Genomic DNA, 12,741 nt, shown 5'->3' on the forward strand with positions numbered 1-12,741 from the left:
GGATGAATAAATAGAAAGATAGATTGATGGAGAAAGATAGAGTGAGAGAGAGTGAGTGCAGCAGCTACGTAACCAAACACAACCTCCACTACCCACCACACACAAGGTCCTCATCCAGCGCCGTGTGTCCCTTCTCCGGCCTCCACGTCAGCGAGTCGGCGTCACACCGCAGCACCACTGTCCCCACTTCTCCTTTCGGCTGGTAACCTCTCTTGCACACGATGGTGGCCTGGACGGGGTGAAGACAGAGAGCAGAAGAGTGAAAAGGTCAACAATATGAACTCTGGACGGAAAGAAACAAGAACACCCGAGTAACACAAAGTAGTTAAACACAGAGCAGCGAAGGAATAGAATGATGAAAACGAAGAAAAACAACAACAGCAAAAGGAGAGAAGAACAGCAATATCTATAATATGAACTCAGGACTGAAAGAAACTAGACACACAAAAACTGTTAAGAAATAGAATACAAAGAAGGAACAAGAAAAAAAAAGGAAAGGAAAGGCGTCGCAAAGGGAGATCTCCGTAATCCATAGTCTATACATTATAAGAGGACTGGCTTGAGGACATTGCGGAGTACTCGAGGCTGCTTCCTGTTGATACTCTTTGTTTTCTGGACTTGTTTACCTATCATCACTATTATCATGCTTATTATTGTCACGGTCTTCTTACCTTCGTCGTGGGCTTCCTTCCGCCGCGACAGGCGTAGCTACTGCCGGGGAAGAAGTAGACGTCCTTATTCGTGCCCTCCTCCACGTTAGGGCAGCCGTACTCACCCCCTGCAGGGAGAGAATGGGAAAACGTCACACACACACACACACACACACACACGCACGTAGCCTTCCTGAGCAAAAGCCTATATGCGTGTAATGTTTTCGAAGCATTCAGAGTAAACATAGTCACCGTACAGTCGGCTAAAAAGGTATCGAACACTCCATAGGTCGACTGAATAGAATTGAGGCGAAATCTATAGGTGAACCAATTCCATAGACACACCAACTCTATAGACACGCCAAATCTATAGACACCACTAAATCTATAGACACACCAAGTTTAGAGACACATCAAGTCGACGGTACGTACACGAGGAGCTGTTGCTGATGAGTTTGCCGAGGGAGATGTAGTCCCCGTTGGCCTTGGTGAAGCCTAAGCTGACATCGAAGACAATATCGTTCGGTGTCTCGGAGTCGATCTGCAAAAAGAAAACGGGAGAGTTTTTTTTTATAATGTGGGTCAGTGTCGCGGAGTTAATTAAAGTGTCCACGCGTGCTGTTGTTTACGTGAACCCTGAAAGAGACTGAGGAAGAGATAGATAGATAGATAGATAGATAGAGAGGTAGTTGGAAAGGTAGACAGATAGATAGATAGTTAGATAGATAGATAGGTAGATAGATAAAAAAATAAAGACGAGAGAACAAAAAAAAACCGGATATAGTATTATATTAGGCTATCATGTGTGTTCCGCAGTGGACCTTTTTTTACGGTAAACGGCTCAACATAATGATGATGATGATGATGATAATAATGATGACACACACACCTACAATTAACCAAAGATGACACACGAAATCACACACACACACACACACACACACACACACACACACACACAAACACAAACACACAAACATCCCCAACTAACAAAACCAACCTTTCTACTTCCCGTACTGACCTCAAACGTGAAATTCCTGAACGAGTAAGCCATGGAGTCGTTGGGGTACAGGATCTTGAGCCACTCCATGCTTGAGACCTGCTTGATGTACCGGCCCTGCGACTCCGAGTACATTCCGGCACTCAGCGTGGGCTCGGGGTACATGGTGGGCGAGTTAAAGCTGGCCATGAAGAGACATTTTGGACTGTAGGAGTTGAGGTGACTAGAGCCGATGACGTCTGCAGAGGAAGGAGGTGGGAGAGTAGAATAAGGGCCGCTTTCACAGTCATTTTGTTTGTTTCGATCCTTTACAAACGTGCCGTAAAAGGGTACCATGTTTTTTTTTTTTTTTTTTTTTTTTTACAACAAAGGAGACCGCTCGAGGGCACATAAACAAGGAAACTATAAGAAAAAAAAGCCCGCCACTTGCTGCTCCTACATAAAAAATCAAAAGAGGTGGCCAAAAGAGAGGTCAATTTCGGTTGTATAATAAACAAGTGAAACACCTTCGTCAGCCTGTTGCAAGTGGAATTGTTTACATCATCGAGTGAGTGTGTGTTTCCGGCAAAGATAATATTGGTAACGACTTTAATAGCTTCCGTGATTAAGTGGGCGGCATGTATAGGTTAAAGGGTGTCAGATTGTATTCCCCTGTGGCACACCTGCTTCAGCGTGTCGCAACTCAACTGCCTTAACATATACCTATCCTAGGGCCGCTTTCACAGTCTGTTTTTGATCGTTACCAATGGCGGCGATCGCGCTATAGTATTTCCACGTAAAACTGGCCAACGGGGTACTGGCGGCTGCGGGGTTAGCCTAGCCCCGCACCTTACGACACATTCTCAACAGCTCTCCCCTCCTCTGCAGCCGCCACTACCCCATAGGCCAGTTTCACGTGGAAAATTATAGCGTCGATCGTCGCCATTGGTAACGATCAAAACAAACAAAGTGACTGAAAGCGGCCCCAAGAACGAGGGATTTTGGCCCCAATGGTGTTTGCAGGAAAAATAGGACGATGAAAAAGAAGAAAGGTAATAGTGTTGTGATTATCTTTGGCTGCACGGGCTCAAATGACTGTCCCTACTGACGCCTGTAGAAGAAAGAGGAGGAAAAGAACAATAACAAGAGTGATTATGTGGTTTGCTCGGGTCAGTAGAGTGTATTGAGTAACGTCACGCGTCGATACTGGTTGCTAGAAGATATATGATTACATAGGACCACTGTATGTGTTTAGATATATGCTGGGAACGGCCTCAGTAGTGCGTGTAGTGAAATAATGACGGAAAAAATAAGAAAGGAAAGTATTATTGTGATTTTCTTAGGCTGTAGGGGCTCAGGGTCACTGGCGCCGATGATGTCTGCAGAAGAGCGAGGAGGACAAGAAAAATAACGATGATGTGGTTTGCTCAGCGTTTACTAGTATAGGCAACGCCACTCACCAATATTGATTACTACACTATTGATGATTACGTTACGTGCATCAGGACCAGTGTTGCCAAATTATCGTACTCAGCGCATTGCATTTCTGTAGTGTCTGATCGATAACTATAGCAAAAGAGAATGAAACCCATCAATATTTAACAGTTTTAACACTAACTTTAATTTCCTATCGTTATTTGTGTGGTTACGACCGTCTTGGAGCCTAAAAATGATAAATGCAATGTTCAGTGTACGACAATTTTGCAATGTTGATCAGGACTCACCCACGATCAGCACCTCCCATGGGTCGGACTCCTTCGCCTCGCCGTTGTTCAGCTCCACGCGGCAGGAGTACTCGCCGCCCAGGTCGTAGCGCAACTCCGTCAGCTCCAGCGCCGCGTCGTCCCGGGTCAGGTCCACCACGTCATGCAGGCGCCCGCTGGCTGCAACAGGAGGGACCGTCAGGGGGGAGGGAAAGTTTGGGGTGAGTTCGGGAGGCGAGAGGATCACATGCATTGGGGCTACGTGTTAGTGTGTGGGTGTTTGTGTATGTGTGTGTGTGTGTGTGTGTGTGTGGGTGTTTGTGTGTGTGTGTGTGTGGGTGTGGGTGTTTGTGTATGTGTGTGTGTGTGTGTGTGTGTGGGTGGGTGTTTGTGTATGTGTATGTGTGTGTGTGGGGGTGTTTGTGTATGTGTATGTGTATGTGTGTGTGTGTGTGTGTGGGTGTGGGTGTGCTTTCGTGTGTCATCCTCCGTAAACTGTAGATGTTTCGTACATTTATTGCTTTCTCTTTTTTTCTTTCCTTTTTTCATTTGAATCGTGATTTGTGTTTTCGTTGTCAGGTTTTCCACATTCACGGTCAAACGCTTCACTGCACTGTCAAATTCCTGAACAAAAATGACTTGTAGTTGCTTATATACATAGACTTTCTTTTAAGGTTGACTTACTCTATTATCACACAGTCATCCCGCTTTTGAAAATCCGAAATCATTGCCATTACTAGTTATTACTATCACCATAAGACGTTGCTAGTTTAATGCAGGAGAAATAAATGTAATATCCAAAACAAATCAAATATCCTCACACACTGACCTTGGTTGACTAAAATATCGGTGTCATGATTCTCGAAACTCACACACCTTAATTTCTTTTTCTCGTAAGGCTGTGGTGAAATTATACTCATTCCTGAGGTCTTAAATCTTAAAGTTGGTTATTATGTATAAGCTCAAGTGGTCAGGTTAGTAATTACAATGTATTTCCACACGGCATGGCTGCTTCACATTTACCTTGCTCTCCAACGCTGATATTTGTAAGTCTGATTAACATAAGAGAACGGAGTCACCATACCTCTTCCCCCAGCTCTAGGCGACCACACGTATCCGCCCACCTCCTGCCCCTCCTCAAAGAACTTCCAGACCACCTGTGACACCCGCTCCCCTTCGTTCAGTGTATAGGGACAATCGATCACGCTGTTGTTGGCTGTGGTGTTGAGGGCGAAGGTGATGTAGCTCCGGTTGATAAGGCGCACAGGATCCACCGTAAGTCCCACCGCCGCCCCTGTTTGGTAGAAGGAAAGGAGGTTAATAGAGAGATGGATTAGCAGTGGCAGTTATGGTGGTGGAGGTAGTAGTATAGAAGTGGTTGCAGTAGTAGTAAAAGGAAAGGAGATGAGCAGGGAGGTAGAGTAGTATTGGTAGAAAGGAGGTTAATAGAGAGATGGATTAGCAGTGGCAGTTATGGTGGTGGAGGTAGTAGTATAGAAGTGGTTGCAGTAGTAGTAAAAGGAAAGGAGATGAGCAGGGAGGTATAGTAGTGTTGGTAGTTGTTATTGTAGTAGTATTAGAGGCTGTAGTAGTGGTAGTAGTGGTGGTAATAGTAATAGTAAGTGTCTTTGTTTAATTATGTCGCCGTTTCCTGTGTTATTAACTGTTTTTTGTCGTTTTTGTTTCGCTTGATTGTTACAAGGAAGAGGAAAACGATAATTTGTCATGACGTGAGTAAGAGTGTTATTTTTTTTCCTTGTTTGATTAGATTGCTGATAAAGACAAGGCAACCACTCTCTCTCTCTCTCTCTCTCTCTCTCTCTCTCTCTCTCTCTCTCTCTCTCTCTCTCTCTCAACTTACCAAGGAGGACGGTGAGGCAGAGAAGGCTAAGGACGTGGCGGGATGTCATGATGTGTGTGTGTGTGTGTGTGTGTGTGTGTGTGTGTGAGCCAGACACAGACCGGGCCGCCAGTCACTTATCGTTCTCTCTCTCTCTCTTTTTCTCTCTCTTCTTCTTCACTCCTCCCTTTCTCTTTTCTTGCCTCGTGGTTACGTCAGCGTTATTTGTCGGTCTGAAAGGGAGTGAGAGAAATACATTATAATTAGATCACTTAATTAATGAGGTAATTGCTAGAGGTGAAAGTGTTGGGTAAGGTACTTTTGATTGTTATTATTATTATTATTATTATTATTATTATTATTATTATTATTATTATTATTATTGTTACTGTTTTGTATCGTCTGGTTGCTCATATGAACGTTTCTCGTCGCCTCCGTGAACGAATAAAAGCACAACGCACATGAAACTAAACACGCACACACGAAAGTAAACACACAGAGCACACGCGAACACACACACACACACAAGAAAACATTAACATCAGCTGTGCACGGGTCTCTCTCTCTCTCTCTCTCTCTCTCTCTCTCTCTCTCTCTCTCTCTCTCTCTCTCTCTCTCTCTCTCTCTCTCTCTCTCTCTCATAATAATAATAAGAGTTTGATCATTCTTCTTTTCGCAGTTTTCTTTTTTTCTATCATCATTACTTTCCCTGCCCAACTAATTTACATAAGTTTTCTCTTGCGTTCAAGGTCGGGAGAGAGAACTTGTTTGTTCCCGATCTTACTCGTTTTAATATAGTGTACTCTCTCTCTCCCTCCCCCCCTCTCTCTCTCTCTCTCTCTCTCTCTCTCTCTCTCTCTCTCTCTCTCTCTCTCTCTCTCTCAAAAATGGTAATGATAGTGAGGAAGGAAATTCAATTCTTTTTATGTGTCATTTGTTTGTACCATTCTGTTATCTGGTCTCTTAACAACCCCATTATTTTGTTTCTTGTGTTGCGTATCGGCCTTGCTTTGTCCTACTCGTTGCAAAAGTTTAAGTAATAGGTCAAAGAGTCCTCTAACGCCTATACGAACAATGGGTGCCGAGGATGGAAGGAAAGGCCTCACCAGTGGAATAAGGAAGTGACAGCTGAGGGCGGTTGGTCACTTTCCTATCTTCCTTACAGATTCGGCTCCTACGTAGAAAAGAAAGAGATAATAAGAAGGATAAGGGAAATAGAAAGAGCTCGAAAAACAACCACATCAGAACACTTAACGAACCAGCTACACCAAACAGCTGTGCACTCTTTCGTCGATATTTTTCATCGCACCACACCGGTCTCTCACATCAAGTATTCATAAAGACCTCGAGGAAGATTAATCGGGTTTTAATGAGTGTTTCTTTACGTTCATAGTGCAGAGTAGCGGGCTTTTTTTTATTGTTTCCTTTTTTGTGTGCCCTTGTGCTGTCTCCCTTGCTGTAAAAAAAAAAAAGAAGAAGAATGGTCAAACTACTATACCAGGGTCATAAAAAATACTCCTGAAAATGCCTACAACCTCTACGAAAGCTCTGTCAAATATCTGTGCTTGGACGGCTAAATGTTTAAGAATATGACCCTTGCTCTTTTTCCTTTTCCCTCTAACTGTGCCTTCCCCATTCTTCCACTTCCTCTTGTTACTCTACCCTTGATTAATGAAGAAAGGTAAGAGGAAGGGAGCAACAGTCTTTCTGGAGCCTTACAAAGGGGCTATTACATTGGACAAATTTTCCGTGGATCTTCAGTCAAACCACGATTTCCGCTGGCGTGGTTCTCATATCTCCGTGGTTTTCTGACGTGTCCACGATCTTCCAAAGCTACGGTAGATTTTCCCGAAGGACGACGGTATTACTCACCATCATCATCATCAGCAATAACAAGAAACACATGAGAACCACGCTAGCGGAAATCGTGGTTTGACTGAAGATCCACGGAAAATTTGTCCAGTGTAATAACCCTTAGCCGGTCTGTTAGAGAACGTCCATGGATCAGTCAGTGTCAGTCAGTCAAGCGTGGAGCGGCAAATGGAAAATGAGCTGTCGCAACACTTGACATTGACGGATCGTTGTTGCGTCTAAATGGAGATAAAAAGAAGAAAAAAAACAGCCCCGGGGATTTTTACGACTTTCAGTGCTGCTGCTGCGTCACTTCCGTCTCATTCAACCTCCCTCCCTCTCTCTCTCTCTCTCTCTCTCTCTCTCTCTCTCTGCGATACACTATCCAAACACATAATCCGGGGCGAGGGAACTAACATACACTTTTCCTAATTCCTTCACGAGCTTCGATTTCCAAGACAACAACACAACGCCACGCACAATGAACGCCGCTACTGATCCGCGGAATAACCTACTAAGTCCCGCTGGTCATGGAAGAGGCAAGCAGGAGACAATGCCACCCCTGTAATACCAGAGTTCAAGGCCGCAAAGCACAAAACATCCACGCAGCGGGTCCTGCCACCTCGGGCCGTATTCACAAGACTTTTTCGGCTCTCATAACATACATTCCCAAAGGCCATGCACAAGAGAGATTAGACGGGTTCCCATGTGTCTTTTTTCAAATTCACGGCATAGAAGCCTTGTCAAGCTATGTCTAGGCTCGTAAAACAACCCATAGATATACCCAGAACCTCTACGAAAGAGGAAAGAGAGATTAGACGGGTTCCCATCTGTCTATGTCTAGGCTCGTAAAACAACCCATGGATATACCGAGAACCTCAACGAAAGCTGAAAGAGAGATTAGACGGGTTCCCATGTGTCTTTTTCACATTCACGGCGTAGAAGCCTTGTCAAGCTATCTCTAGGCTCGTAAAACTACCCATGGATATACCCAGAACCTCTACGAAAGCCGACAGAGAGATTAGACGGGTTCCCATCTGTTTTTTTTCACATTCACGGCGTTGGAGCCTTGTCAAGCTATCTCTAGGCTCTTAAAACTACCCATGGATATACCCAGAACCTCTACGAAAGCCGACAGAGAGATTAGACGGGTTCCCATCTCTCTTTTTCACATTCACGCCGTTGGAGCCTTGTCAAGCTATCTCTAGGCTCGTAAAACAACCCATGGATATACCCAGAACCTCTACGAAAGCCTTATCAACTCTGTGTGTGCTTGTGTGAGCTCCGAAATGTCTGAGAATGTGGACGAAGTGAGAGTGAGTGCGAATCTGTCAGAGCAACGAATGACAAGCAAGAGGTGAGTGAGACCAATGATCAAGGCCCTCAAGGATCGCTTATGACTTTCACGCCTTTAAAATTTATTGTGGGTGTCGTAACATTGAGGTGTCGGGTTGTAGTACGTCGGGAGGTCAACGCGTGTGTGTGTGTGTGTGTGTGTGTGTGTGTGTGTGTGTGTGTGTCTCTCTCTCAGTCTCTCTCCCTTGAGCTGACCAGTGCACTCAAGACCTTTATGTTTGTAGGACGGCAACAACGGAGTGGGGAGCAGTCATGTTTGTGGCCTTTTGCATGGAACCTTGATCTGTATGTTACTGGGAGCGCGAAATAGGTGACGTCTTTATTATAGTCTTCTTTTTATATATCTGGAAGCCTGATCAGGGAGTCGTGTTGCAATGAATGAATGTTAAAAGTGCTGATATGGACCGTTAAAAGTGGATGTAATTGATTTCTTTGCTGCGAGGGCGAACGAAGCATGAAATAAGTATCGTTTTCTCTATTTTTTAAGGAAAGTGAGGAAGAGAGAAGGGAAAAGGTTAGGGGAAGGGGAAACGATGAAGGAAAGTTGAAGGGGAAGTAAGCAACGTAACCTACGACTTGAACTCTTTCAAGAGGAGGGTATCAGGACACCTCTCCGCCCGAAATTGACCTATCTTTCGGCCACTCCTCCAACTCTTTTTAGGAGCAGTGAGTAGCGGGCTTTTTTTTCACATTTGTTTCCTTTTTTTATGCCCTTGAACTGACTCCTCTGCTGTAAAAAAAAAAAAAAGGTTCTATAATAGTCTCCTTTCTATATACCTGGAGTCGGATCAGGTAATCATGTTGCAATAAATGAACGCGGAGTGCTGAGGCGAACCGCTAAAAGTGCATCAACGAATTCTGCAAACAGCAATAATCCATTTGGTAATTGCCGCGGCTCGACGCTCTCCAGGAAGCCTTAAATGGAAAGAGGAAACCCTGCCCAAACAAATAAACCTTTTGCTCTACTTTACGTCATTTCTTTGTTATTTAATCCTGTGGCTTGAACGGTCATGCAAACGTTTCCTTTCTGTTGTGCATGATGACACGAACGTAACATGTGGCGGTGGTGGGTAAATCACAGGTTTTAGTAGTGTGTTGCCGCCCTCTCCTCCTCCCTCTCCCGCCTCCTCCCCCTTCTCTTCCTTCACACCAGCAAAGTTTTTTTTTCTTTTAAGTAAACACTGTAAACACTGCACCTGGGTTACGGCCAAGTCCTTGGTTACGGCTAAGTCTGTACTGCGTTTTCTTTTTCCTTTCAGCGGCGCCCCCCTTCCTTTCCCTCCCCCCAATCCTTCACACCTCTTACTCACACCCTCATACGAGCCACGACGCCTAAAACACCTATAAAGCTTTTTTTCCACCGTAAACACTGCCAACACAAGACCAAGGCTGTGGAAAAGTCTTTACTGCGTTTGTTTTCCTCTTCTTTTCCTTTTCTTTTCCTGTCCTTTTCCTGTTCGTCCACATTCAAGGTCTCTTTTCCGTAAGCGGTGGATTTACGACGAAGTCTTTATACCGCGTCTCTTTTCCTTTCAGCTTTCAGGGTGTTTGCGTGTTTATAATCGTTTTAAGGAAGTGGTTTAGCCCTCCCGGGAAGACTAACACCTGGGCGTCACTACTTCACCTCCAACAAGACAGCCTTCCCTCGTGTGCGCCAACTGTAGGGCCTTGAAAGGTGTGCGGGTACTGTTTTAGGTCTCCACGAAGACTACGCTACCTACCAACGCTATGACGCGGCTACGAACAGGTTACATCGCCTGTGGGAGAGCCACGAACAATCCTTCTTTACTGACGTCAAGATAATAATAATCAAGATCTTTATGGCACCGTGACGACGCAGAGGAAGGGGAAGTGCCTCTGGGTGGTATTCTCAGACGCTCCCTCCTCACAACAAATATTTCCAAATGCCACAAAGGTTATTAGAAAGGTTCCCATGAGTGTTTTTTCACGTTCATGGTACAGGACACTCCTTTGACTTCTGTTCAGGAGCAGTAAGTAGCGGGCTTTTTTAATATTTTTCTTTACGCCCTTGAACTGTCTCCTTGGCTGTAAAAAAAGAAAAAAAAGGAGCTTTGTCAAATTACCACCAGGGTCATAAATCTACCCATGGAAACACCCACAACTCCTACAAAAGCCTGATCAAATGTGGGTGTGTGAGCCCTGAAACGTTAAGAATATGGTCCTCTAACTCTACGTGGTCCCTGAAGTCCTCCTAATTGTCGCTATCATACATACACTTATTCACACGTTGATCTCTTTTACCTATAGTCAGCGTTACCAGATTATCGTATTCACCACATCGTATTTATTACTTTTAAGCCTCAAACTCTCGTACCTACACAAATATAACGATAGAAAATTGAAGTTTGCGTTAAAATTCCTATTTATTGATGAGTGTTTGTTTGTTTTTGCTATAGTTATCGGGCAGAAAGTACGAGAATGCAATGCGATGAGTACGGTAATCTGGCAACGCTACCTATAGTCCTTACGTCGGTGTCTAATTAACGCATAACGCCAATAATCAATAACCATCCTTTCTCATGGGCCACTATATAACAACCCTTCAGCGTTCTGGCATATACGTAGAGGCGTGAAATGTGTTACTGATACTACGCCTTTCAGAGTGTTGTGAAAGGTTTGTTACGGGTCTTCAGCTTATCACGATGGAATGCTATAGATGTGATATTTCCTAAGGGTGTTATTTCCGGTTATTACTTGGGGCTTCCTGTTTTGAGAGAGTGATAAGGGGAGTTAAGCTATACGTCAGTAGGCTATACAACCGTCCCTCCGGAAATACGAGACAGTAGTAGGAAAAAAGTATATAATGCGCATTGCTCTGGTGTACGACGGGGATGCAGGCTACCCTTATTTAACTAGGCTATGGTACTATTGAAAGAGTTAGGTTACCATTTTCAAGGGGCTCAAGCATACCATTTAAAGTGGGTTCGAGTATTATGTGAAGGGGCTCAGATTACCCTGTAGAGATTACCAGTCAAGGGGTTAAGGGGAGCGAGGCTATTACTACTGCTATTTGAATGGGTGGGGGTTAGGTTACCATAATATAAAGGGCTGGTTTACCATAGAAAGGGGCTAGACTATTACTGAAAGGGGGCTGGGCTAGTATTCAAAGGGGGGATGGGTTACGATAATAGGAGGGGGACTGGTTACTATTTATGGGAGGCTAGTTAGTTGCTATTCAAGGGGGGGTAGACAAATAAATACAGGGAGGTTGTGTTATATACCATTTTAATAGGAAGAGCAATGAGGTGACATGAATCTGACTTACCCATCCCCTCCCATACACACACACACACACACACACACACACACACACAGAGCTCTAATATATGAATAACGTTTAAAACTTATAGTAGCGATATTTGAACGCTCTCAGAGGCCATAAAACGATAACGATCAACGGCAACAACACAATCGGTATATAGCACCATGACATACAACTAACGGTCCGGTAACACACACAGACATACACACACACCCAAAAAATATAAATAAAACGTTAACATGAAAAAACGAAGAAATGCTTACGTTGCGATATTCTGCCGCACTAAGAAGTCATAATAACGAACAGCAACATTACGAAGAGCTTATGCAACACACACACACACACACACACACACACACACACACACACACACACACATACATAAACACGAAGAAAATAACATTGATATGGAAAAAAAAGCGAAAACTACTTACGTTGCGATATTCCGCCGCACTAAGTCACACCAACGCACAACAACACTAGAAGACCTTACACAACACTCCAGCCCCACACACAACACAACACAGAACGTAAGGCAGGTGTGAGAGGTTAATTACTTGGAGGCTTACCTGTTGCTCACTAGACAGGTGCGAAAGAGGCCTTACACTCGGTCTGCGCGGAGGAGCCTCTCACCTGGTCACGAGCGCCTGGTGAACTGTCTTGTGTGTTGACTGTTGAGGCACCGTGTGGGACGCTTGGCAAGGTGACCGGCAGATAAGAGGGTGCCAGCTCGTGTATTTATCCGTGGCACACCTTCCATAGCGTGTTGCAAAGCCTATTCCTAAACGTATCGGGCTCCCATTCAACGTTGCCAGATTGTCATAAGAACATAGGGAAACTGCAAGAGGGCGAGTGGCCTACACAGGGCAACTCCAGAATCCCCCCCACTACTCACGATGGGTGAGGTGTAGTTTCAGGGGTTACAGGTAGAGGCTTGATCCTCGTTTACCTTCGGTACGGGCGTACGCTCCAGTACCCTGTCTCCTTACTGCACCCACACCTCACTGTCACCTGTCATCCTCGTCCATGTAGCTATCCAGTCTACTCTTAAAACAAGCTATCGTCCCTGCACTAACTAT

General features: G+C 44.6%; 1 protein-coding gene across 1 annotated transcript in view; it reads right to left on the reverse strand.

The window, feature by feature from the left end:
• LOC126994803 (uncharacterized) overlaps nucleotides 1–12,382 on the reverse strand; it is a 31,720-nt gene extending 19,338 nt beyond the window's left edge. Inside the window, exons 1-8 of the mRNA XM_050854083.1 lie at nucleotides 12,232–12,382; nucleotides 5,194–5,405; nucleotides 4,417–4,626; nucleotides 3,354–3,512; nucleotides 1,672–1,889; nucleotides 1,083–1,191; nucleotides 672–778; nucleotides 97–229 (exon numbers count right to left, since the gene is read on the reverse strand). Of these exons, the coding sequence (XP_050710040.1) occupies nucleotides 97–229; nucleotides 672–778; nucleotides 1,083–1,191; nucleotides 1,672–1,889; nucleotides 3,354–3,512; nucleotides 4,417–4,626; nucleotides 5,194–5,242 (985 nt within the window). The 5' untranslated portion in view covers nucleotides 5,243–5,405; nucleotides 12,232–12,382. The remainder of the gene's footprint in view (nucleotides 1–96; nucleotides 230–671; nucleotides 779–1,082; nucleotides 1,192–1,671; nucleotides 1,890–3,353; nucleotides 3,513–4,416; nucleotides 4,627–5,193; nucleotides 5,406–12,231) is intronic.
• Nucleotides 12,383–12,741: the final 359 nt, after the last annotated feature.

This window comes from Eriocheir sinensis, unplaced genomic scaffold (genome assembly GCF_024679095.1).
Source record: "Eriocheir sinensis breed Jianghai 21 unplaced genomic scaffold, ASM2467909v1 Scaffold880, whole genome shotgun sequence".
Taxonomy (NCBI): Eukaryota; Metazoa; Arthropoda; class Malacostraca; order Decapoda; family Varunidae; genus Eriocheir; species Eriocheir sinensis.